Below are 27957 nucleotides of genomic sequence, written 5' to 3' on the forward strand. Positions count from 1 at the left end.
CCTTGCTCCAGCTTTATATTTACCGTAGCCTGTGCTACAGAAAGTGGTATCGATCCTCTCAGCTAACTCTGGGCAGGAAAGAGAATAAGCCTAATTCCGAAAATGTCAAACTACTCCTTTAAGGAATGTGATGAGAGCTTATCTTTTGCTCTGTTAAGCATAACATAAATTCATATCATGTTTTCTTCAACTTGGGTCCAAGGACAAAGGGTGCAGGTTTACTTAGCAAAGTCTATGGATTATGTTCACAGCTGAGATTTGCACATTTGTTTTCACTGTCTTCAAAGTGAAGGTGGGTGCAAACTTCAGAAACACAATCAGACTTTAGATTCAGCTTTTCATTCCCTCTGAATGTGTGTGTGCATGTGTGTGTTCCTCCGTGTCTGTGCTATCACTCGCACACATGCATACACTCGTTGCTAAGCAGACCCAGGTGTTTGGTGTTTTTATTGAGATCACAGGACCTTTACAGCCACCACTTTTACTGTGACTGTACAGGTGTGACTGATCATTTCATGCATGAAAAGAGACAGCAGTCAAACAAGAGCTGCTCTGTGTAGGAAAACATCCTTACAACATCAGCGTTCTGCAGAGCTTTTGTTCCTCCACCTAGTCAACACTTTTAAGTGTTCAGAGAGTTGTTGGCATCAAGGTGTTATTAATTGTTTGGGTTTGAACAATGGTCATGAAACAGATATTAAGATTCTCAATGTCTACCCATCCATATCCTCTGTTTTTTTGCTTCCCTGTGTTCAAACGGTTTTGTGCAAATGCTCCAGCAGTGAATACCAACCACACTTTGCTTACAGCGAAATCTCAGAAGTGACGAGACCGTTGATGTCTCTGTCTTTACAGCATAATTGGCATAATTGGACAATTTCTGATTAAAATATCATTCTGGTCTGGCATAACAGCTCTCTGCCACTACACACAATAGACAACAATGAATGGCGCCTGCCACTGTAACATGATTGGGTAATTGTGAGCAGGAGACGATTTCCCATAACCACAGTGGCACAGTGACAGTGCGATCCAATAAAAGTCAGACACCAGACTACTGAAGCATTTATATCAAGGAAGGGTCTGTGTCTTTGAAACCATGTTTTGACAGAGCAGGGTAATGTAGTGACCAGACTTTTACACTCTGATGAATCGAATGCCTTTAAAATCCTAAGGATGGAGGCTGTAACTTTTGAATGCATCTGCATTCTACAATATCATGTTTGGGATTTTATTGCCTCATGAACTGGTTCAATCTTGGATCAGGAAAGGACCGAGCCACATTTGAGTCTACTTTGCACATGCCTTGTGATTAGGAGATCTAGCAGCTCTGTGAGGCTGTACTCTAAATGCTAACATTAGCATGCTAATAAGTTCACAATGACAATGCTAACATGCAGATGTTTAGTAGGTAATGTATTCCATGGTCATCTTAGTTTAGCATGTAAGCATGCTGTCAATACGTAAAACTTCTGAGCAAAGCCTTCTGGCTGACTCACACGTCTGTGTTTTTAAGAACAAGAAAAAAACAGATCAGTGTGTTCCCTTTGAAGCTTGATTAAAGTCATCGCCTTGTCAAGAGCTGTATTATATATTACGTCCAGGTAATCATACTTGAAAGTCAAAGCACTAGAATCATACAAAAGAGTTGCACAGTGTCTTGTCCCGCGGTTTAATACAACTCATTCTGTGAATGTTGTTCAGCTGGATGATTGGAGCTGCCTCATGGTGGGGGTTGGGGAGAAGGCTACAGTCATTCAGCCCACTTTGGTTTTCACAAAGCTCTTTAGGGTCTGGATGACTCACTGAGGCCACAGACCTCATCTTATTCAGGGCAGGTGCCTTCGTATTACCACAGCTGCATGACACTTCTGTAAAGGAGTGAGAGAGAGGGAGAGTAAAAAAAGATAGATTGAATGTGCGAAATAATAACTAGACAGAGGATGAAAAGGGAAATTTCAGCCTCTTCTTTATGTCATTTTGGTTGTGGATTATTACCAATGCATCTTGAACAATGTACGAAACAAGTCGAGTATGCATGTGAAAGTCCTAGTCCTGCTGCTGATGAACTAGCTAATGTCCCACAAAGCACAAAGGACATCATGCAGCACAACTTCATTATGACGGCAGGTGACTGTCAGCTAAAGGGGTTTGATGGATTTGTAAACCTGGATGGAGCACATATAAACCTGCCCAGGGACAACCTCTTCTTCCAGTCAGTCTGGGACACAAATGAGCAGAAGCAGATAAGGTCAACTTGTTTTGCATCTGAGTTACAATTTCATATTGGCATCAGTTCAGCTAACATCAGGATTTCCAGCTTAAAAAGACACGTCTTGACACAATTTTACTGTAATAGATTAATGTGCATGCAAATTTCATCCCTAAGGTGGACACAAACACAACTCAAAATAAATGATGATTTGGAGTTTATAATATCAACTCAAAGGTGATAATATGGCAGTGTTGTGTTTGCAGTTTGAAGATTATAGTTCACAGTCAACATTACACTCACATTTTTATAGCTGAGAACCCTGGGAGCAGGAGCATGACTAAAGGTGCAAGCTACAGCTCATAATATTTGTCTCCACGTGTCCTCTCAGGGAAAAAGCACTGTGTATATTTGTTACTCCTCAGACCAACAATAATGGGCTTCACTGTACAGAACCAATCTGCTGTACTCATTTATCTCTGCTGTGATTTCAGGAGCCCTCTCTCATGAGTACGGGTTCCCATGTGTCCTGCCACTCAGCTAATTGAGGCCTGGTAAAGGCAAGTTGCCATGGAGGAGACTCCCACATATGGGATTCTACTTTTAGTCTCTCTCTTTTGGGAACACTGGTAAGTTCATGCTGAACATTTTTATTTATATTTTGCACATAGAGGAACAATACTTTCCTTTTATTGTCTGAATGATTTCCTTTACATTAATCACATGTTGTAATACATACAGAGAAAAGGATAAAAGTTAAGAAAAATATGGACTAAAATAGAATACAACTTTGTTTAAATACAAGATTGATACTTCGTGATAAATCATAACGTCTATCAAATTGCATCCAACAATTTCTGTAACTTCCACACCAGATTTGTGGAGGTAAAAAAGTATTCAGGGTTGAAATTTCTCTCTCTGTAAGTGTGTTGTAATCTTAGCTTCTCTGTTTTTATTTTGATAGCCAGTTCCGGCCGCAGGTACATGTTAGTGCATGTGAGGGCCTTGTGCATCAGTATCAGATGCCGAGTTGGGGAACGGTCTGTGAGAGCTGTATGAAGGCAACTTATAGTTTAGTATTTCGAGTACAACCCCTTTAAGTTTTAACACGGTGGCCCAATGGTTAGCACTGTAGCCTCACAGCAAGAAGTTACCGGGATCGAACCCTGGCCGTCCTGGGCCTTTCTGTGTGGAGTTTGCATGTTCTCCCCATGTCTGCGTATTTTTTTTTCCGGGTGCTCCGGTTTCCTAGCCTGGTCCTACCAGGCTCTCGTACATTTCATTTGTACAGAGAGTCTGGCCACTCTCCATTGACAAGTGTTAAAGCGGAACTCTCGCCAAAATGCAACCTAGGGTCTTTTTGTGAATATACCTGAGTCAAACTTTCGTTTAAAAGCATAATTAGGATGGAAACGCCATTTTTAAGATTTTGAATGGGAGTGATAGGGGCACTACTATGATAGCATCAAAATCACTATTTTTAAAACACTAATTAAAACACTTTTAGTAAAATCTGTGTACACAAACAATGTTCTCAATGCTCAAGTTCATGTGTAGAGACCCTGGTGATACTTCGAGCAAAGTTTCATGTTGTGTCGAGCCTTCTTAGTGTTTTAAAATTAGTGATTTTGATGCTATCATAGTAGTGCCCCTAGCACATCCATTCAAAAGGCCATTTGACCGAAAACGAGAATACGGTAAATCTTAAAAGTGGCATTTCCGTCCTAATTACGCTTTTAAACAAAAGTATGACTCGGGTATATTCACAAAAAGGCCCTAGGTTGCATTTTGGCGAGAGTTACGCTTTAACTTCCTTGAAGGTGGGTACTCTGTTGAAGTTTAAAACTACTGGATCTGCCCAGAGCCACTATGGATCTGCCATAACCAATCGCTAACGTTTGGTCGTGACGTCGGCTTAGCATCGATAGCGTTTGCCTTAAGGCCTAGACACACAGAGCCGACGGCCAAACGTCGGCAGAAAAGGCAGTTGGGCTGATCAGTCTCCCCAAATTGGTCAAAAAAATGCATCGGAACACACCAAAGTGACGAGACGTAATACGTCTCCATAACAACAGGCGGCGCTAATCTGTATTGTCGCCCAAAAATGAAAACCGGCAGCTGATTGGATGAATGCGTCACGTGGGTCTGGTTTCTCTGGAAATTCAAAGACAGATGTCATGGCGGCTTGTTCAGAATACAATATCATATTGTGCTAAAATAGTTCACCGAAACGTGTTTCTAAAAACATTTTAAGCGAGAAATAGGCCATACAGTTGCTGAATCTGTCTTCATTTCAGATCAGCAAAGGTCAGTTTAAAAGATTTTCGTCAGATTTTGAGAGACTCTAGTCACGCTCATTCTGCTCCCCGTTTCCGGGTTAGCACTCTACCAATCAGATGGGTCATCTGAGTCCGACTGCCAGCAGAGGGTGGTGAAAAAGGAAAAGACAGGGGAACATCACAATCAGAAGGGGTTTTTCATCTGGGGACCATGAATGTCTGTACAAGATTTACTGATAATTTATCCAACAGTTGTTGAGATATTTCAGTTGAACCAAAGTAGTGGACTGACCAAGCAACATTTCCATCAATAGAGGAGCCATAAGAATTCCTGTCAATAATGATTTATCCCATGGATTCTTTGTTTCTACCTTCATTTGAGCTGCCCAGTACAGCCACTGCCACATCTCACAGGTTGCACTGCTTGTGTAGCAACATGTGTGCATTGAACAACACGTTTTGTTATGTCTGTTTATATTCGGTCACATCACATTCTTCTAGTATGTGTTGCAACACTGTGTTGGCCATAAAAATGTATTGGGAGGGACACACTGATGAGCTCAGTGGAATCAGTAGCATCTCATGCATACAGAGTATTTTCAGTGAGCCGTCACTGCTCGTCCTCTAGATTTCACAGTTATGGAATAATTCTCTAGACCAGGGGTCACCAACACGGTGCCCGCGGGCACCAGGTAGCCCCCAAGGACCACATGAGTAGCCCTCAGGCCTGTTCTAAAAATGAAAATTGAATATTGATATTATCTGTTTCCCACCTTGTTAAGTCATTGTTGATAATTATTGATAATGAGAAATAATTAATGCGATCAGTGTCTTCACATAGATGACAATCATTAATCATTAATAATCATATTTAACTAAAGGCAAACTGAGCAAATTTGTTATTTCAGAAGAGCCTATCAAACTGGTAGCCCTTCGTATGACTTGGTACCCATGAAGTAGCTCTCAGTTTCAAAAAGGTTGGTGACCCCTGCTCTAGACCTTTACATGCAGAGTGGGAAGCCGTCAGTCATATCGTCTGTCGCTGGAACCAACTAATATGAGTCAGCCAGGAGACAGTGGTGAGCTCATGCACATCAGAAGGACAAAGAGACAGAGATGACAACAGAGACATTTTAAAGCTATAGTGCATAGTTTCTGTTGCCCCCATGAGGAATTCTAAGTAATGACAACAACAACAACAGCGTCCCTCCACTAGTAGCGTTTAACTGTCAAATCAAGGAAGACAAGGAGGATAAAAAAAAAAAAACATGTTAGAATAGTTAATTATCTTGTAATTTATATGTTCTCTGCGTCTCCAAAAGGGAACGCTGCTGTTGTCCTTTCTCGGCGGTGACGTAAAACGCATCACTCGAGCTTCTGTGCGTGAACGTCGCCGGACTACACCATTTTGTAAACATCCACTGAGAAATACAGAGAGAGTTTTGTGGAGCTTATAGGTTTAATTAGCTTTGTAGCAACTGATTTGGCAATGACTTGCATGTAACAGACGTTTATTATTATAAAATAGTTGCGCATTATAGCTTTAAGCAAAATAAATAAATAATAAGTAAGTATGTTTGTACAAATAAAATAAAATATTTTGACAGTTAAGGATGTCTGTGTGTGTCAGAATCAGAATCAGAATCAGAATCAGAAAGGGCTTTATTGCCAAGTACGTTGCACATACGAGGAATTTGTCATGGTGTTGTTGGAGCATGTCACACATACAAATATAAGAAGGATAAAAAGAATATAAACAATATAAGTATAAACATATACACACAGTATGTATTAATAACGATAAAATAAAATAAAATAAAATAAATAGTAAAACAGTAGTAAAAAGGAACGCTACAGCAGAGTAGGTACAGTGGCATGAGAGGTGGGGTGTGGAGAGAGTCAGGATGGATTCCGGGCCTTGTTAATAAGGCTAGTGGCGGAGGGGAAAAAACTGTTTATGTGGCGTGAGGTTTTGGTCCTGATGGACCTCATCCTCCTGCCAGAGGGGAGTGGCTCAAAGAGTTTGTGACCGGGGTGGGAGGGGTCAGTCACAATCTTTCCAGCACGCTTCAGAGTCCTGGTGGCGTATAGGTCCTGGAGCGGTGGCAGATTGCAGCCAATCACCTTCTCAGCTGACCGAATGACACGCTGCAGCCTGCCCTTGTCCTTGGCAGTGGCAGCAGCGTACCAGATGGTGATGGAGGATGTGAGGATGGACTCAATGATGGCTGTGTAGAAGTGCACCATCATTGTCTTTGGCAGGTTGAATTTCTTCAGCTGCCGCAGGAAGTACATCCTCTGTTGTGCTTTCTTCACGAGGGAGCTGATGTTCAGCTCCCACTTGAGGTCCTGGGAGATGGTAGTTCCCAGGAAGCGGAAAGACTCCACAGTGTCAATTGTGGAGCCACAGAGGGTGATGGGGGCAGGTGAGGCTGGGTTCTTCCTGAAGTCCACAGCCATCTCCACTGTCTTTAGAGCGTTGAGCTCTAGGTTGTTTTGCTTGCACCAGGTCACCAGGTGGTCAGCCTCCCACCTGTAGGCGGACTCGTCTCCATCAGAGATGAGTCCGATGAGGGAGGTGTCATCCGCAAACTTCAGAAGCTTGACGGACTGGTGACTGGAGGTGCAGCTGTTGGTGTACAGGGAGATTTGTGTTCACTATAGCAATTATCTCATTTCCCAAATCAATTTGATGTTGGACCAGGCAACCTTGTCAGAGGCACTTGATATGATCCAGCACACTACTGTTATCTAGTCTTCCCTATATTCTGGACATCATGCATTAGCAGAGAAATGGCTGTTTCCTTGGCAACCATTCGAAAACACATCATCTGGACAATGTCATGATTTCATTATATTATTGCAATTAGGACAGTCTTGACGTAAGCCCATTTTGACAATGTGGGCAATGGAAATCTATAAAACAGCATTATGGATTCGTCTGTAGGCTTTGCTCTTTTTAGTCAAATGCTTTAAATGTTGCACAGAATCAAAGTAGCAATGTCGATGACTTCTAAAAACAGCCTGTTATGCTTACTGTTGATTTATCCCACTCCTTCATCTGCTGCTCCTAAAGGCAGGTTACAAGTGACTTAAACCAGGATGCAAACACAAGACAAACACGGAAGAAGACAGAGTGTATGTCTGGTGTAAATTTAGAAAAATGAAGCCATCATTTTCTCCTCGAATGATGGCTTTTGTTCCGTGCCATGTGAAAGAACATTAAATTAAACTGTATCAGAGGACTCAGAGGTTGTCAGGTTTAGCTGCACACTGCAACGTAGCTGTGTAAAAATCTGACGTTTACATGAGGAAAGACGATTTGTGAATCAGCAGATCAAATTGAATTTGTTATCCTTTTCCTGCTAATCTCACAATGTTCACTTGGTGTCATAGCTCCAATCATAGGCATTGCGTTTGTGACAGCTCTGATTCACAGAGTGGAGTCAAAGGGTAACACTCACAGTGACATCCCAACATCTGAATCTTCATTTGTAATATTGATGATTCTTGTGTTGTAGCTTGGCCAAACAGTATCAAGCTGACAGGTCAGTGTAATGCACATTTGGGCTCAATGCATGTGTGAGACTCTTTGGCTTTTTGCTGCAGCCTTTTTCACATGTATGTCCTTTGTTCTCATGCACCTGAAATGTTCTCTGTGCTTACAGTAAGTTACACCCATAGTCCTTTCAGTGAAATTCAACCCAGTCTAATCTCCACCTATGCTGGCTTGTGCTCAGTGTTTCCACAGCACAGGGTCAGTGCAACATCCGCACTCCAGGAGAAATTACCATGACACATTTTTATTTTGTCCCCAAATAACTTTTGATCAACTTTCCCTCAGGCAAGGTCGTTAGACCTCAGATAAAAGTGAAACAATGGGTCTACTGAAATGGCCTCTAAATAAGGTGAGAGGGAGTATTACGTGAGAGGGAGTATTACGGAAGAATTTTGTCTGGCTCAAAACAGCAAAACCTCCTCCACCTCCCTTTTTAATCAGTGCAAGAAACAGGTGGACTCTAAAACGTCTTTGTGTTTCTGACTCACCAGACTTTTATTGGTCAAATGAATATTTTAATGTGATGTTTCAGTTAGCGGTCTCAGCCATATAGAGAAGAAATTAAAAAGGACTGTTATCAAAAAGCCTAAAAAAGTAGATCAGACAATCAAACTGTTGATCAAACATTATTCTATGTAATCAATAACTCCTTCCCTTCAGGCTGAGCACCCATGTTTTTTGTTCCAGCCTCAAGAAAGAGCGAGTTTGAAAATGTCTTTTCAGCGACTAAAGTCCAAATATGTTGTACGTTATTTTTTTTATTTTGTTTTGTCATGAGGTCATATATGTGTGTATCTACATAAGCTAGCCAAATAACTGACATTTGCCTGCAATCTGACAACTCTGAACTATATGATCTACAGTATTGTTTATTCTTAATGTTCAACTCTGAAAAAAGAACAATCCTGGATAGTTCTTTGGCTAGGCATCATACAAACTCTTTCAAGTTGTAATGTAGTTTAATCAAAGACTTACAGCGACAACCAAACAATAACTGCACTTTTTTGGGGTTTGGAAGTTGAAACAATATCCATCAGCACTGCCAGCTACTTTTAGCCATGCTAGCTCTGTGGCTCTAGAAATGACAATGTTTTTCGGTCAGTCCACCACTTTGGTCCCGACTGAAATATCGTAACAACTATGGATGGATTGCTATAAAACCTGGTACAGAAATTTGTGTCCACCTCAGAATTAATTGTACTTTGTTGATTCCTGACTTTCTATCTGGTGCCGTCATCAGGTCAATTTTACTCTGTTCGATATTTTGGTTTATGGACCAATTCCTGTAATACTAGTGACATTTCCATCAGCCTCAGCTAAAAATTAGTAAATGTGAGCATGCTAACACACTAAACTAAGATGGTAAACATGGTAGGCCTAAACATCAGCATGTTAGCCGTAATTGTGAGCATTTTAGCCTGCTGATGTTATTTAGCCATTGTTATCAAACCATTGTTGTAAACTTGTAAAGTACAGCCTTACAAAGCCACTAGCATGGCTGAAGACGCTTGGAATTTTTCTGTCTAGTATGTTCACATTCAACTACAGTATTTTGCAATACAGAATACAAAAAGTATATTTTGAGGTAAAAGTAATACCATCTACATTGCATCTTATATTAACATTTTAAAGGAAATGCTCATGTGTAACATTATCAATGCTCAAAGACAAAATGTGTACAGAAATCTAAATTCTGAGAACAAAGTAAAAATCCATAATAATTTTGGGGTGCCTGGATAGCTCACCTGGTTCAGCGTGCACCCCATGTATAAAGGCCATTTGCTGCATGTCAGTCCCCCTCTCTCTTCCCTTTCACATCTTCAACTGTCATGTGAAATAAAGGCCTAAAATGCCAAAGAAAATTATCTTTAAAAAAAAATCCATAATAATTTAGCAAAGTAAAAACATTAGCTTAGTTAGAAAAATGCACTGAATAATGCATCACAGAACCTATACATGTATTTACAGTATTAGGTGAACCTTTCAGTTTTCAAGTTCCAATGGCCAGAAAATAGTGCTTCTCAGTAGAGAAGAAAAATACATGTACATAAGTTTGCAATACAGCATGGACAACATAATAATTTCACAGGAGCATTTCAAAATTAGCTCCAACAATCAGGACACGAGGGACATTAAGGCGATGCAGAAGACGGGACCAGCAAGTCCCATCAATCACTCATGACAGCAGGCAGGACTCTGGCAGTGTGATGGATGACAGCAGTGAAATGAGACAGAGAGGAATGCACCATACGTCCAGCTTGTCACACTAAATTTATACTGCCACACATCAGTGCCTCCACCACTTCATGATCAGCGTAGTAACAGTAACAGTGTAGCCAATGCATGAAGATGGTGCAGATCAAATGTTAGGCGAGAAATTAATTATGGTTGTCCTTTCCTCACATCATATGCACTCCACCACTCCATGATTTCACATATCACCTGTTTGGACTGAATAAAAAAAATCAAGCAGTCCAAACACAAAACACAACAACCCCTAAAACAGCAAATCCCCTTGCTTTTCAATCAGTACTTTAACATAATTATCCCACAACACATACTTAATAGACAAATATGCACACCCATGTTGTAGGCCCAAACTGAACAGCTTACTTGCATGTGATCATGTGAAAGGCTGTCTGGAACTAAATAGTCAGTATGGAAACGTGCTGGAGGTAATGAGAGTGCAAGGACTCTGTTAATATAAAATCCCTCTGTTAAATTTAGTATGAAATAAATGGAAAAACAAAGATTTTCTATTCCTCCCCATCATCTCCATTTGATTAAATTGCAGACACGACTGGCAACTTAGCAGCAGCAGTCAAACAAGGACAGCATTAACATTTAAAAGGGTTTTTAAAAGCAGAAAGAGTCAACATTGTCAAAATTACCAGGTGGTGATAATTGCACTGGGAGACAAAAATAGTTTGCTATAAGCAGGATGCTGTCACCGAAAGCAGCTGTGGGGAAAACAAGTCAGAGGCAGACATCCTGGGCTGTCCTGTGTCGCCAGCAGCCCAATAAACTGACCACAGTGCTCGACATGCTGTTCTACACGCTGTTAAAGTCTTCATGCTCCAGCACGCTAGTGGCATGAAAAAGCAATTGCTCTGTACCACTCAATCCCCTGTTGGCTGACTTTTTCTGTTAGATTCACAAGTTTTCACTTTTTCAGTCTAGATCTCTCAGTCTCAGTCCCAAGATACAAAACTACATATTTTCTAGGGATGTCCCGATCAGGTTTTTTTGCCCTCGAGTCCGAGTCCGAGTCATTTGATTTTGAGTATCTACCGATACCGAGTCCCGATCCGATACTTCTATAATATATAAAAAAAGAATAAAGAAGAGCAAAAAAACAGATTCAGGATGTTCCTTATTTTTTATTTAATTCACCTTATTCTAACATTCAACAACTCTGTTAACAAACAGAGCACTTCTGTTACATATCTCAGTTTGCTATGGCAATGTTGTTGTCATCAACTTTATAATACCTCCAGACCGCAGACATACTCGCGCTTTCCGCTTCAAGCTGCTTCCGTGTTCTACTTTGCCGGCATTTAACCAATAGCGTCTCTGCAACAAAGTGATGTCATGCCGCACACGTTGCTGTTTCTGTGTGGAGTCAAAAGGGTCTAACTCTGTGCCACTGCATAACTATAGATGTGTTAAAAATAATGAGAATATATATACATATATACCCGAGTTCTGATCGGGAGGTAACGTCCGATTCCGATCGAGTCTGAAACCGAGTGATCGGGCCCGATTTCCGATCACGTGATCGGATCTGGACATTCCTAATATTTTCTTTGTGTCCAGTGCTGGAAACATTTCAAATCCGGTTTAAGACTTCAACTTCATCTGCAAAAAATACAACAAAGTCAGGATTTAGCTCACCCACTTATGAGGGACTGCAACTAGAAAAGGAATAATATGATGTTCATCTGTTTATTTAGACAGACATAGATGATTGGCAAAGTTCTGTTCATAATCTTGGAGAACATTTGTCAAATAAACCATATAAAATGGTATGTAAGTATATAAAATGTATATGGATAATGGAAATCCATAATGTCCTGACAAGTCAGCGCAATCAGGAAGGGATTAAGCTACAGATGTCAATGGTCAGATTATGTAATTATTAAATCCTACATACAGTAGCTGTTGTATAAAAGTTAAATATTTAAAAACTAGATATTTATCATGTGAATAATTCTACTAGAAGATAAACATTTTAGCCATGCTAGCTGTGTCTTGGTCGGTTAGTCCACCACTTTGGTGCAGACTGAAATATCTCAACAACTTTTAGATTGCCACAAAATTTGGTACAGACATTCATGATCTTCAGGATGAATCTTAGCAACTTTAGCGATCCCCTAAAGTTTCTTCTAGCACCACCAGCAGGTCAAAGTTTTCATGTGACCATTGAAATCATCTCAACAATGGTTGGATGGATTGGCACACAATTCTGTGCAGACATGTATGATCCCTGTAGGATAAAGTGTAATAATATTAGTGATCACTTACCTTTTCATCTAGCGTCATCATCAGGTCAAAATATTAAAAACATTTAATATTCCCAATACTTGTGGGCTTGTACTTGTGTACAATGATGATTATGTACATCCTTCTCAAATGAACACATACAAAATACCCTGTGGCTGCTAGTACTCAACTGCATTCCTTACGTCTACAGCAGTTTGAACTGCATGCTCTTTGTCAGGTCAATTTTTAACAAAATAAATGGCACTTGTAGCCTACAGTAAAAGTTAGCAGAGAACTAAACATTCCTTTTCACTGACAACAGAGTTTATAGTGTATTACTGTCAGTGATGTGTGACAACCTGTTTGGGCTCTACTTTTATAAGTTGAAGTACGTTTTTCACCAAACATCCATCAAGAAATAATACCCAGAGGGCTGCAGACCAGAACAAACTTACAGCATATACTTAAATTCCAAGAAGACCTTATTCTTTACCCAAATAGACTGATGGCTATACAATCACAGCAGTAGTTTGATGGCTCATTGTATTCAAACAGTAATTATGTCCTTAAAATACAGTATTCGTCTTTCAGCAAGAAACCCAACCCTGTCTTCATTCTCCTCCTACAGCTCACTTCCACCGCTATGAACACGTTTTAAGATTTCTATTCCAGATGCAATATGCATGCAAACTGTATAGTTGTCATCATCTCAACAACGGTGAACCTACGATTCCAGTTCTTCTTTAAAACATACAATTTCTTTAAATTTTTTTTGCTGATTCTGATCATTTTTTCGAAAAAATACCTTGTTTTCAAACTTGTCATGTTCTAAAAAACTAAATATAGCTGCAGACAATCAGAAACAGATGTGCTAACTCGGAAAAATACTCCTAATGCAGTTGTTTGACTGCGGCATGACCTATAGTGCATTAGGCACATGCAGGTTCAGTGGCATACAGTAAGCTGTTTTCAATTCAAAGTTGTAGTGTCTGGGTAGAAGTTCAGTTTTGGGCAGACATGACTCAGTCATCTCACTTATTTAATTGCCAGACAGTCCATAAAATCATCCTACAAAAACTGCAAGGAAAACATCATGTGGTTCTTAATGCGCAACAGAAATGAAACAATTGAGAAAATTCCATTTCGCACTTTAACCCAGGGCAGTAATTCAATATTATCAGTGGAATCATACTGTGGTGATAAGATCAGAATGTCCAATTATTATTATTGATTATGATGATGGTGCTAAATGAAAGTAAAATCGAATTGTTTCAACTTCCAAACCACAAAAAGAGCAGTTCTTGTGAAATTATTATATTAGTATTTTACATGTAATCTATTTAAGTTGTTGATACTTTCATCATCTAACTCTAAAAATATACTTTTGAATGTACTATGAATAGTAGCCTCTGTGTCAAGCATGACAATGTACACAGATGTCTGAGTGCCTTCACTTTAAATATACTTCAGCTTAGTCTGCCATCTGCTGGCTCTTTTGTAGTAAGTTTATAAGGAGATAGCTGTGGTTGTGATTGAAGTTAATGTTTTATTGAATATAGCTTATTGAATCTGCATTATAAATGTAAGTAAAAACATGCCAAATGTAGCCTATGTCCGTAACTGAAGAGACTCCCATAGACATCTTACATACACAAAGTGCAATTTGAAGTACATTTTTACACTGGATACAAAGCGTACAAAGACCTGTAGGCCTCTGTTCATTGTGTCTCCCATCCTGGTGTTGGCCGAGGATGACGGAAGAGGAGAAGAAAAGTCACTCTAGGACAGTGCCAGGCTCCATGTCCTTCAATCAAAGCCTTGGACTCTGTAGGCTTAATGACAGTGTTTGACAAACCTTCTCCATGTGATTGATGGAGCCATACAACACTACCAAATAAACAGCATATGCACTACAAACTAAGAAAACTTCTACAGCAGTTACATCATTATTTTATTCCATAGCATAATATTTTTTATTAATAAAATAGCCAATAGCTGTTCATTCTTAAATTGGCCCGCAGGTTGAGAGGGTTTAGTTTGGAAGTATGTGATATGTATTAATTCTAAATACCAGACTATTTGGGTAAAAATAAATAAAAAAAACAATTATAATAATATTATGTAGCCTATAGGATTATTAGGAACACCTGTACGATTTCTCGTTAATGCAATTATCTAATCAACCAATCACATGGCAGCTGCTTCAATGCATTTAGGGGTGTCGCCCAGGTCTAGACAATCTCCTGAACTCCAAACTTAATGTCAGAATGGGAAAGAAAGGTGATCTAAGCAACTTTGAGCGTGGCATGGTTGTTGGTGCCAGACGGGCTGGTCTGAGTATTTCAAAATTTGCTCAGTTACTGGGATTTTCACCCACAACCATTTCTAGGGTTTACAAAGAATGGTCTGAAAAAGGAAAAACATCCAGTATGCTGCAGTCCTGGGGGGCGAAAATGCCTTGTTGATGCTAGAGGTCAGAGGAGAATGGGCTGACTGATTCCAGCTGATAGAAGATCAACTTTGACTCAAATAACCACTCGTTACAACCGAGGTATGCAGCAAAGCATTTGTGAAGCCACAACACGCACAACCTTGAGGCGTATTGGCTTACACCAGCAGAAGACCCCACTGGGTACCACTCATCTCCACTAAAAATAGGAAAATGAGGCTACAATTTGCACAAGCTTACCAAAATTGGACAGTTGAAGACTGGAAAAATGTTGCCTGGTCTGATGAGTCTTTCTGTTGAGACACTCAGATGGTAGAGTCAGAATTTGGCGTAAACAGAATGAGAACATGGATCCGTCATGCCTTGTTACCACTGGGCAGGCTGGTGGTGGTGGTGTAATGGTGTGGGGAATGTTTTCTTGGCACACTTAAGTTCCCTTAGTACCAATTGGGCATTGTTTAAATGCCACAGCTTACCTGAGCATTGTTCTGACCATGTCCATCCTTTTATGACCACCATGTACCCATCCTCTGACGGCTACTTCCAGCAGGATAATGCACCATGTCACAAAGCTCGAATCACTTCAAATTGGTTTCTTGAACATGACGATGAGTTCACTGTACTAAAATGGCCCCCACAGTCACCAGATCTCAACCCAATGAACATCTTTGGGATGTGGTGGAACGGGAGCTTCGTGCCCTGGATGTGCATCCCACAAATCTCCATCAACTGCAAGATGCTATCCTATCAATATGGGCAAACATTTCTAAAGAATGCTTCCAGCACCTTGTTGAATCAATGCCACGAAGAATTAAGGCAGTTCTGAAGGCGAAACCGGGTCAAACACGGTATTAGTAGGGTGTTCCTAATAATCCTTTAAGTGAGTGTATATAGAATAAGTTAATTATTTTCTTTTTTTAACGCACACCTTTCCATTTAAACAAGTTTACACTGAATGTGGTATTCCTGCTCTACTTCTGTAAAGGATTTGAATGATCTAATCTCTTTGTTATTGTGTTGCAATCGTGAACTGATCTCTATGTTTTGTAATTTTAAATTGACGATTGCCTAGCGCACGCGCAGTGCAATCTGGGAGAGAGACGGAATGTTCTGGTTCTCTCTCACGGAAGTCTCGCGCATATTTGTCCAGCCTCAGAGGCGCAACGAAATCAGAAAAAACAGCGACTGGAGAGACGAGAAGGGACGGACGGCCCTTTGGCTGAGCTGAACTATTTGGATTTCGGGCGAAAGAAGCGGCGATTACTAAAATGACCAGTGGGTATCGACATATATTTTGACTGTAAGGCATCCGTGTACTTTATTGGATTGCATGTAGTCTGTGCTCGTTGTTTTTAGCCGCTCGTTAGCCTTGGCCACCCCCGACGTGGTCTCCGTCTATTTGCTGAAAAGCACGTAACGTAATTTCACGGAAATCGTGCCAGTATTATCTTGGTTTATAACCAACGCACACCAATTAATGTTCTGTATTTGTAGGTTTAAATTGAGTAGACGGGCACATGCTACAGCGTGTCAAGTTGCCGTGTGTTAACGTTACATGATGTGCGTTGAACGTTAGTCAACATCGATAGGATCAATGGGTTGTTTATTGTCCAGCTGTTAGTCGGAGCTATGGCCTACTGTAAAGCAATAGTTGGTAGAGACATAACACAATTTTTTGGGTATCAACGCGGCTTTCAGCAGACCGAATGTTATGTATTTCCTCAAACGTGGCTCTGCCTTTGTCGCGTATCTTTAATTACCTCACTGGTACGATGGAAGACTACGTCCTGCTTCTGCGCTGTTGTTCTGGCATGAAGCTGCTCCGAGTCCGAAGCGCCTCTCTGCCACGTCGGCTGCTTTTTGCGTTAACAAAGCCTGCAGCTGGCAGTCAGTGTTAACGTTAGGATTTTAGGCTGCGGAGACGGGGGCCGCAGGGGGCTGCCGAAAAAAAACGCAGCGGCCTGCGGCGAAAAGATATAACTTTTGAGGAAACTCTACTCGACGTCACCTTGCGGTGGTCTATCATGTAATCGGCGATCAGACTTGTTAGTACGTTTTGTTGTGAGAGTTCCGTACAGTAAACTGTAAAGATCACTGTCTCTATCGCTGCCACAAGAAATAAATAACTATGAGGATAAAACTCTCTTTCCGATTATAAAAACGATCTGACGGAAAACGATAGTTGTGAAATATAAAGTCTAAATGTGTGCTACATTGGGGAGTTAAAGAACACAATAGGACAGCACACTCCCACCACCCTAATAGAGGTGTTTTAATTTAGCTAACGTTACCTGCTTTGTTGCTCATTAAAGTGTTTTCTTTTGTCTGAAATGCAGGAGGAAACCAACGCGAGCTTGCACGCGCGAAGAATGCCAAAAAAAACAATGAACACGGTAAAGGGAAGAGGGGCGATGATGGGCTCTCTGCTGCTGCTCGGAAGCAGAGGTAGGCATTGGTCTGCATGAGATTAAAGAATTGGGATGCACACAAACACATGAGCAGTGGATCATTGCAACACCATAACCAGTGTTATGATAATGATATCACTCATGATAAGTGTTTTATCATGACTTGAATGATATAAGGGCTCTGTGGACTACTTCACTCCTGGCTGATCATGCAGTTATGCATTTTTTGTCTTATAGAAATTCTTGAAATCACAAGCTCAGTTTTGCTTACTGGAGCAATAGTTTACCCTGCCAATCTTACAGGCACTGCTAGCAGAGCTTGACTGCTAGTTCCCACTCTGTCAGCATGGTGGTAGTCTAGCATTGCCAGACCTTCCTCCACAACGCTGCGGAGAAAGTTCTGGCTAGTCCACACAGCATTCCGGGATAAGAGAAAAACGTGCTCTGGTGTATTGGCATTTCTTAAAACCAATCACAATCGTCTTGGGCGGCGCTAAGCACTGGACAGAGCCACGGTGCCTCTGCAACATAGCCTTAAGAAAGAACATGTTTTGGTGAAACATGTACGTTCCAAAGTTGTTTTAGTCGCGCAAAAGAGAACTCCGATTGGACAGATAGTCTAGCTAGCTGTCTGGATTTACCCTGCAGAGATCTGGGGAGCAGTTAACCATAGTCCTCATAAATCGACCAGAGTTTATAATGCCAACAAAGCGGAAGGTGAGGGACATCCAGCGGTAGCTGAACAATCCGTAAATTAAATTTCGTCGATATAGGCTGGTTCTACAGGAGCTCTTGATATACCCAGTGCTGCAAAAATCAACCTTTTTAGTACTTTTGTGGTTTAAAAAATAAAGCTATGCAAGTTCATATAGCCAGAGAGACCATTACAGTTAAATGATAGTGATGTCATGGGGGCTTTAAAAAGGGGACATAAAGGGCGCACCGTTGCACGCTTTACACGGGTGTGTGTTACAGTAGAGTCTGCCCTAACAAAGTCTATTTTCTCTTTAAATGTCCCTCTCTCCCCAAGGGATGCTGAGATAATGCAACAGAAGCAGAAAAAGGCGAATGAAGGGGGAAAAGAAGACACCAAGTCCAAGTAAAGAATGAAGTTGAAGACAAATTCAACTCTGCTTCAATAACATCCCACGTTCAACATTCTTCCTGATATTTATGAGAATGGATCTGTCATTTTTGTCTAGCCTCAAGAATCTAGGATCCTACATTCTTCCCTATGGCAAATGACATTGCTTGTTGGATTTGTCATTTTTACTTGGTGAAATTATGTCTGAGCAAGAAAACGGTTGTCCCACGTTGGTGCTGCATGCAAAGGAGCATCAGTGGTGTAAGCAGCAGGAGAAAGATGAACAATTCTTGACACAAAACACCTATGTAACAGTTGTGTATTTTTGTACAAAAATGTCCCCTGCTGGTTTCAAATAAAGTGTATCTTTTTAGTTCATGCTTGCTTCAGTTATTCTGAATGTTGGCGTTAAAGACAGTTTTTGTAATATTCAAACAATCTGTAATTCTGTTGTGGAAGCATTAAAAGGCCAACGTTGACTTTTTAATCATGTTGGTTACATCTTGTAGCATCTTTTTTTTTTTTTTTTAATAGCATCACATGATGCAATTTATAAAAACCATGTAATGGCAGATGACGAGGCATCATCAGTAAATAAACTATTACTAGCTATTTGTCAGTGTATTTGGATAATTTGACTTCATGCTTTGATTTGGTTTCATTCAGATGGAAATTAAACTTAATAAAATAGCATAGCAAATAAATAATATAGATTTTAACAAACAAAAGGTGAGTAATTTCTGTGATGGAAGATAAAATATGATTGTACTCCGGCCCTTAAACCCAGGTAAACCATGACATACGTAAGTGCAATCTATAAATAGCACTTGCTGGACAGACAGCCTGGATAAATATTAAAGAGTATTATTAATTCACTAATACTGGACTTGCTAGTATTACTGAATAATCAAAACTTTACTTGATTAACGTGCCTGTTTCTATTAGGTGTATCATCATCAGAGTTGAACAAAGATGGTTCATGGTGATGCACTCAACAATCTGACAAAAGACAACTTAAAGAAGACCAACCATTTGTTTTTGTTTTATTATGAGCTATCTTAAAGAAAATCAATATAATATAATCATGAATCATTATTTAATAGAAATGGTCACTGGTCTTTTTGTGACAGGATGCTATCAGCATGATGAGTTTACAGGATAAACAGTGGTTGTATCCATGCTGCAGGTACTGTACGGTATGCTCCCTGCTCATGGCCTCCTTCCATCAATATATCAGGTTTGCTTCTCAGAAAATTACAGGAGGCTATTATGGGCACAGTAGGCTACTATGTGGACATACAAACATCCTGTACACAAGAATATTCATCCAGTATAAGGGTCAGGGTGGCAGCAAGACACCTCACAAAGTTAACCAGCCTATCAAAGCCTAGTGTCCTGAGAGAAAACTAGTACAGTGAGAACTAGGGCTGTACCGAATACAATTTTTTTGAGCTTCGAAGCTTCGTTGCTTTTCAACAGCGAATATTCAAAGCTTCGGTGGCGGCGGGGGAAACCAACATTTCCAACAGCACTTGAAGGCAGCTTTTGTAAAAAGGGAGAAAATAAGGCGACGAAGCGAGAGGTGAAGCGATTGCTTTGCTATTGCAGGACATAGTCACCTGTTACACAAACTCTTGGGCAGTTCGGTGCATGTGTTTAGTTGTTGTTGTTTTTTTACCTTCGTAGTGTTATAAACTTTGGACAAAATAGAGATGGAGATAGACGACTCTGACATACTTTTTTTTTATTTAACAGGTGGCAAACAAGTGTACATAGTCACATTCAAGACAATTCCCTAAATGGTTACATGTTGATATCAGTAGTACATAATAGCTCTTATTAGAATCAATCAATCAATCAAACTTTATTTATATAGCACTTTACAGCAACCAGCAGGTATCCAAAGTGCTTAACATCGAAACCAAGAATAAAAACATATCATACAATATAAAGAAAGAACATGTAAAATCAGAAATAGTTACAGAGAAACAGAAGAATGAAATTGTCACACCACTGCTACGTATTAAAAGCCTGACTAAACAGATGCGTTTTAAGTTTGGACCTAAAAAGAGCTACATCTGTAATAGTGCGGATATCAGGGGGTAACTTGTTCCAGGGTCTCGGAGCAGCAACTGCAAAAGCCTGGTCACCCCACCGTTTATATCTAGACCTTGGCACTTCTAAAAGTCGCTGGTTTGAAGACCGCAATGACCGGTTGTGCTCCCGCAAAGTTAAAATTTCGGACAAATACTCCGGGGCCAGACCATTTAAGGCCTTGAAAGCAAACAATAAAATCTTAAAATCGATTCTAAAACGCACAGGGAGCCAATGAAGGGTGTAAAGAACAGGAGTGATATGTGCACATCTAGATATGTATGTTAAAAAGCGAGCAGCTGCATTTTTCACAAGTTGAAGACGTGCGATGGAGGTCTGATTCAGACCAACGTAAAGAGCATTACAATAATCCAACCTAGAACTAATAAAGGCATGAATTGCCTTTTCTAGATCGTGCCTGTTGAGGAAAGGCTTAACTTTAGCCAGGAGACGAAGTTGGAAAAAGCTCATTCTAACAACATCACTGATCTGCTTGTCAAATTTCATGCTGCAATCAAAAGTAACCCCCAAATTTTTGACAGCTGACCTAGTGTAGGATGCTAGAGCTCCCAAACTCAAAGCTGGACCATTTTGCGTGCCTGAAGTACTGAAAATAATACACTCCGTTTTATCTTCATTCAAATTAAGAAAGTTTTCTGAAAGCCACAGCTTAATATCAGTGATGCAACTAAGCAGGGAGTTTAGTGCGACACTGTCATTTGCTTTAATAGGCAAATAGATTTGCAAATCATCTGCGTAACAATGAAATGACAGTTTATGCTTTCCTATAATAGCCCCTAAAGGCAGCATATATAAAGAGAACAGAATGGGGCCAAGAATTGAGCCCTGGGGAACCCCACAAGAGAGAGGAGCAGCTGACGAGAAGAGGTCACCAATCATGATAGAAAAGCTCCTATTAGCCAAATAGGAGCTAAACCATTCAAGTGCCGTGCCTCTGATGCCTACACAATGCTCAAGGCGAGAGAGGAGGACTGCATGGTCCACAGTGTCAAAAGCCGCTGTGAGGTCCAAGAGCACTAAAACAGTAGGATTCCCGGCATCTACAGACAAGGCAATGTCATTATGTACTCTCAACAGTGCAGACTCAGTACTGTGGCGTGATCTGAAACCAGATTGAAATTTTTCAAACACAGAGTTCTGCTGTAGAAAGGCTTGTAACTGTATGAAAACAATTTTTTCCAAAACCTTAGAAAGAAAAGGCAGATGAGAGACTGGTCTAAAATTTGACAACACTGTGGGATCAAGATTAGGCTTCTTAAGTAGGGGCCTGACCACAGCATGTTTGAAGGCAGCTGGGACAGAACCTAAACTAAGACAAGAATTAAAAAAAGTAAGAAGACTTGACCCAATGGTGCTATTAAAAACCTCCTTCACCATTCTGGCGGGAACAATGTCTAGGGGACCATTAGTGGGTTTCATTTGTTGTACAACCTCACTAAGTAACGTCAGTGAAAGTGGTTTAAATTCCTCAAACACTGCTAAGTGTGCAGGAGAAGCAGGTACAAACACTTTAAAATTAGCACTGGCATTTTTCCTGACAGATGCTACTTTGTTGATAAAATAACAGAGAAATTTCTCACATGAAGTCCTATTTTCCATAAATAACACAATATAATATCCTGCCCACACAATTTGTGGTTAAGGAAAGAATACATCTGTGTTCTGTCTGGGTAGAACACTGCAGTCTGCCAAATTCACTGTAATTAAACCAAGTGTGCCCGCAGACAGAATAAAAGCCTACTGTAGTGGCAGTCTGACCACTAGGTGGAAGCACACGCCAAGATATTTTGTAACTGTACTCTAACTGGTGAACATTGGATTTTTCCAAAAGCAGTAGTAAAGCAGATGAATTGTGTTTGACTGCTTTGGTTATAGTGTATTATGTCCTCTCTTTGTTTAAGACAGTTACAAGAGCACATACAGTATGAGAATTATTTGTCAATTTAGGATTTAAAGGTCTTTTGAAAAAGGCTTTTGAGTCATGTTATTCATTCGTTTGAAATGAAGCAAACACAAACACATTTTCTGCTATTGCAGAACATTTGTATTATGATTGTCATCCTCCAACATAAGCACAAAGTGCATATTGCTGATATTTTATAGAGTAAGCTACAGCTCGGCCTATTTATAGTCAATAAGCTGTGTGTCTACTTACTGAAATCCAGTGACTTTGTATGCTCCGTTCTCAGATTACAGGCCGTATAATTAAGTCCCCAGTTTAGCTTTTTTCCATCTCAGATAGCAGGGGAAGTAGCGCAAGAGCTGAATAGTGATGAGGAACAAATGCAGAATCAGCAAGTTGCTTAAATTCGAGAAAATTCCAACCTTATCCGCTATCATCCATGATACTCTGCTTACAGCTTTGGGTAGATCTTACTTAAATTCAAGCATAAGGCCTTGACTGTGGGTTCTGGCAAGTTTTCCTAAAACAGATCAAGAGAGGAGCTCAGTGGTGATGAGCGATGCAGAATGCAAAGAAAAGATGGGTGTTAGCTTGTCTAATTAAAATACAAGAAGCTTCGTCTCTTTATGCCTTCTCTGCTGAATTTGTTGAGATAGTGGAGCACTGTGTAAACAAATGCATTGTTGTAGCAGAACTGTTGCTATGCTATTTACAATGTTGAATAGTCCCGTGTCAAAGTACAAATTGGGAAGAAGATGGACAACAATGTACTGTAAAAATATGGCCTAAAATTACCCACAGCAAGGATGGGTATAGCCATTCAATCTAAGTAAAGTGAAATCCGATTTATACATTTGCATTTCAGAAATCAAGTCAGCTTCGGCTGTGAACTGTGCAAATAAAAGCTGTCTATGTTAATCCAAAATTACCTTCGAGTGAAATCTGAAGAAAAAGAACACAAGCGAATTAAGACGGGTCAAAGAAAAGCTCTGGGACTGATGGGACATGATGAATGCTAATGGTTACTGGTTTAGACGAGTCCCATCCCTACTTAAAAAGGCTGGATAACATTACATTTGTATGAGGGTTCAGTATACATCCACAGGTTAGATGTCCCACTGGCAGGCTTTCAATGCTCCTGCTTGGTCTTGTTCTGATGTAGTCTAGCTCTGAGTGAAACACACAGGGCTCAGAGCTTTATAGGGCAGAAAAAAATGACTTGAGTTTAGACTTTATTTATAATCTCACTGTTCTCTCCAAGATCCACCAGTTCACAGCACGCTAGATCTGGTCCAGACATGCTACCCCCTAATTACAAGGTTAGTAGCCAACAGTGTAACGCTATGGTTGTACTCAGGAGCTCAGGTGTGAGTCCTGGATGTCCACTGCTAGAATACCTTTTGTCACTTGGGCTGATCAAATAGTCTCTGAGAATGTCAAAAACCCAGTTTCCCCAGATTATGACTGCTGCTGTGATAAGGATTTAGTTCTTTAGGGAATCCTGGTGGCTCCGTTAGCCAAGACACATACAATAACACTATTGTCCTGGGTCTGGGACCTTTTGTCACATTTCATCATCCCATTTTATCATCATCTCAATCAAAGTTATACTTTAACTAGAGACCATCTTGCGATGGGATCAGAACAGCCACAACGCCAAATTGGGCCAGGGGGGTATGAGTGTGGTCCGCCCTTGCTCGGACCACCTTCATTTTCATCTCACCTACACAGCTGTAAAGTTTCGTGACTGCATTTTCATTTTGCACGGTTGCGACTCTGTCGGGGGGACAGAATCTTGACGCAGACATATAAACACCCGGCAAAGTATTCAAAACCGCCTCTGCACACACACACACACACACACACACACACACACACACACACACTAGGTGAAAATAATACCAGCATCATTGTCGCGGCTGGTAAAAATCTAATAAAGCAAGAATTACCTATCGTGTTCATCATGTGGTTGATGATAGCCACAGGGGGCACAGTGTTTTAATAATGCTTGTTTTCTGAAAAGTATAAATCTCCGACACTTCTGCAACCACTTAGACAATGACTGCATAATGAATTATGGATGTTACAAAACATGTAACTGGCTGATAGCCACAGTGTACACAATGCCTTATCACAGAAACTGTCTCTTCATAGTTATACTACCATAAATAATGATGTGGCAGGAGGTACATACATCAAACATAAATGATTACAGTAGATTGCTGTAATTCTCTCATGCTGCTGCATTTTGACTCAGCTTCACCCAACGCTAATGAAATTTGATACATCTGTAAATATTGAAAAATACAATTGTAATTTCAATATATGATGTCTATATAATTCTATATTAACAGAACAGTATAGGAAAAAAATCATGAAATGCTTTCAAGACAGTGTGTATGTTGAGGAATGCAGAAAATGTGCGTTTCCTGTCCTGCTTCACTCTTTTTTTTTAATGGTTTTGCACTTCTTAACCCATGCACGCACGACTGCTTCTTATGATGGCAATTCAGAAGATGAAGCTCATTTTACTGCATTATGTATTTTTATGAACTAGAGAGTCAGCTGAGCTCCTGGAAAGCAAATGCAAAATGTCTGCATGCATGCACACATGCAGGAGTGTATGTTTGCATGCATGTAGAAAATCTGTGCATGTATGATGTATTTGTCCACATGAAATTGGACTTGATCTTTGGATCTACATAAGTGGCCTCTGATTGGTGGGAATGGTGGGAAATTAATAAATATGAAAGTACAATCCCAAAACACATTTTATAAACAATGTTTATAATCCTAGAGTTCATGCAATATTTGGTAACCTTCCAAAACGAGAAGCAAAAGCTGCTGATTTTGAGCTCCATTTATATATTTCATTTTCAACAGTTAGGAGCAAAAAAAAAAAAAAATTGTCCTTCAGAATCAAAAGACATTAAAGGAATAGTTTTACATCATGGGAAATCTTCCAGCTTATTTATTGGCCTCTGCTAAATGCCTGGTGACTCCAGAAAGTTACTGCAAAGAAATAGTCTGGCACATAACCCCCTGTAAAATGGCCAATGATGTTTTGACACTACGTTTGATATAACATGATGTTAATTGGTGAACTTTAGTGCTCGAAGGTGGATTTTTTTTTAACCTTTGGACAGAGCCAGGCTAGCTGTTTCTCCTCGTTTCCAATCTTTGTGCTAAGCTAAGCTAGTCGCCTGCTGGCTGTAGTTTCATATCTATCGTACAGACATGAGAGTAAGTGAGAATAAGTGAATAAGCATAGTTCCCAAAATATTAAACTATTCCTTTAATTTGGCAAATATAAAAAGCAGCACTGAACCAAACTGAATAGGACAATAGGAAAACATGTGAATTATATTTCTGGATGAAGTTTCTCTTTAATTAGGAGATGTTTTGGGTTATTAACAGATGACTTCAAAATCATTATCCATTCAACTATATTAACTATCATGTGAATAGCCAAGAGAGATGAGATGGTGTGTGACCTGGGAAGTTGGGTTTGGAATGATTTGAATGCTCTTCCAGCTCCTTTCATTGACTGTGAAAAGTAAATCTGCTTTTCAATTTCACCATCAATGAAGCATTGCCATGAAATATGCAATGCAATCACAGCTGAAATGCAACATGACTGTAATTGTTATCAAGGCTGAGGCAAACAAAGGGCACTTTTCACAGCGCAGTGATTTGTTAATAATGAATAGCAAATTACCGTCTTTGCTCTTCATCAAATGGTCGGTGACAGCAGATGAGCGGCTGGTGTTGAAAAAAAATGAAATCTGTCAGCGAGCATCAAAAGAGAGAGAATATGTCAAGATTTAGCTGGATTCAGAAGTACAGAAAGACAAACTGACATGGGCTGAAAGTGTGAGAAAAAAAGATAAAGTCATTCTGAGGAAAGAGGTTGGATGAGAGTCCTCTGCACAGTCACAGTCAGCTCTGGGTATCCACTCTACCTTTCACACACGCACACACACACACACACACACACACACACACACACACACACACACACACACACACACACACACACACACACACACACACACACACACACATGGGCAGTCTGTGAGGGAAAGAGCCTATTATTTCTGCTGGCAGCTGATCTCTGTCTCAGCAGGGGTGTTAGGACATCAATAAGGTGAGATTTATTCACAGTGCACTGTCCTGTCTCAGCAGGGTTTCCTGCAGAACATTTTGTCCATGTAGAGAGTGGTTTGGGGTCTGAGGCTAAACAGAATACTGACTCTGGGGCCAATTTCAGCATGTCCATGAACATGCACTTTCTCATTAGTGCATATGGTGAAATACGTTGTAATTACATGTCCTGATGCAAGCACATAAAGATGAGACAGAGGGCTCAGTGGACATGCTTTGTGTTGTAATTTTCTTGATTTCCTAGTCTTGATTCGCTACTAAGAGCCATCTTTGTAGATAGCTGTATATTGGTCATCAAAAAGAAAATGGAAACTGATCTTGATGTAGGCCTTCAACTTGACAGTGTTATTAGATATGCATACAAGGGTAATAAGGCAAAGAGGTTATAATTGGTGGATGGGAAAAGTGGAATCTACCACAGAGTTTTACAACATTTAAAATTGGGTAGACAAACTGTCAGTAGATGTCTGGATGTAAGTAGGGGGCATCTGTCATTTCTTTATACAGCAGAACTGATCCTTATAAGATAATTAAACTGCATTTATATTATAAGTGCTTATTTGCTTTCATTTTTACGTTTGTCCACTTATATTTGATGGGATCAGCTTGGTTTGGTTTTGATTAATGGTCCAATCTCAAAGCAGTGGTGTATAAATCCATACCTGTGTTTATTAGTATTACTTCTGACTGTTCTTTGAAACTTGTTCATGTCAACAAATCCAAAAGTGACACTAACCTCTGGAAAGACATCTAATGAAAGATATATCGTGAACTAAATGCTGAATTCATTGTCCATATGCTCAAATAAGAGACCCTATATTTAAGAATATTTGAGAACTAAGGTCCTGCCTATCGTCACATCCTTAATAAACACCCATGCATCACACAGGCCTGTGTGGAAATAGAGCTATAGCATAAAGCTAAACAACACTTTCTGCTTCCATCTCCTACCCAGAGATTGTCATTGTCTGATTAAACCACATAAACAATAACAAAATATCAAAAATACACGAAAATAAAACACCACCTGTCACTGACTTGAAGTTATCTCTTATATCTCAATACAAATGGTCTTCGCTCAATACAATTCGAATAATAACAAGTCACATAGACTACTTACATGCGCGATTGCGGTTCCCTACTCAAAGGTTTTGGCCAGGTTATGGCAAAGACTCAAGGCTAATCTCATGCCAGGGAGTAGGGGTGCATGATATATCGACTCAATATTGTTATCGCGATATCACAATATTTTGTTTATTTTGTGGAGCTCTGCGTCCCGTCCGTTGGCTGTGTGGCTTAGTT

At 40.1% G+C, this 27957-nt stretch overlaps 1 protein-coding gene and 1 long non-coding RNA gene across 2 annotated transcripts; one reads left to right on the forward strand and one right to left on the reverse strand.

Annotated features, from left to right (window-relative positions):
• LOC116060468 lies at positions 1-27899 on the reverse strand. Its single transcript, XR_004107516.2, has 3 exons — positions 27776-27899; positions 26210-26276; positions 1-1871 (listed from the first exon to the last, which is right to left on the reverse strand). It is a non-coding gene; the product is annotated as an uncharacterized LOC116060468 (long non-coding RNA).
• Positions 16052-18950, forward strand: serf2 (small EDRK-rich factor 2). Its single transcript, XM_031314032.2, has 3 exons — positions 16052-16256; positions 17318-17426; positions 18420-18950. The coding sequence occupies exons 1-3, from the start codon at positions 16250-16252 to the stop codon at positions 18490-18492; spliced, it is 189 nt and encodes a 62-aa protein (XP_031169892.1). The 5' UTR covers positions 16052-16249; the 3' UTR covers positions 18493-18950.
• Positions 27900-27957: the final 58 nt, after the last annotated feature.

This window comes from Sander lucioperca, chromosome 3, assembly GCF_008315115.2.
Source record: "Sander lucioperca isolate FBNREF2018 chromosome 3, SLUC_FBN_1.2, whole genome shotgun sequence".
Classification (NCBI taxonomy): Eukaryota; Metazoa; Chordata; class Actinopteri; order Perciformes; family Percidae; genus Sander; species Sander lucioperca.

Bases quoted from the DNA above. Each gene is read 5' to 3' on its own strand.
- serf2 (XM_031314032.2), top strand. The intron at 17,427-18,419 runs GTAGGCATTGGT...TCTCTCCCCAAG, and splicing joins GCTGCTGCTCGGAAGCAGAG to GGATGCTGAGATAATGCAAC.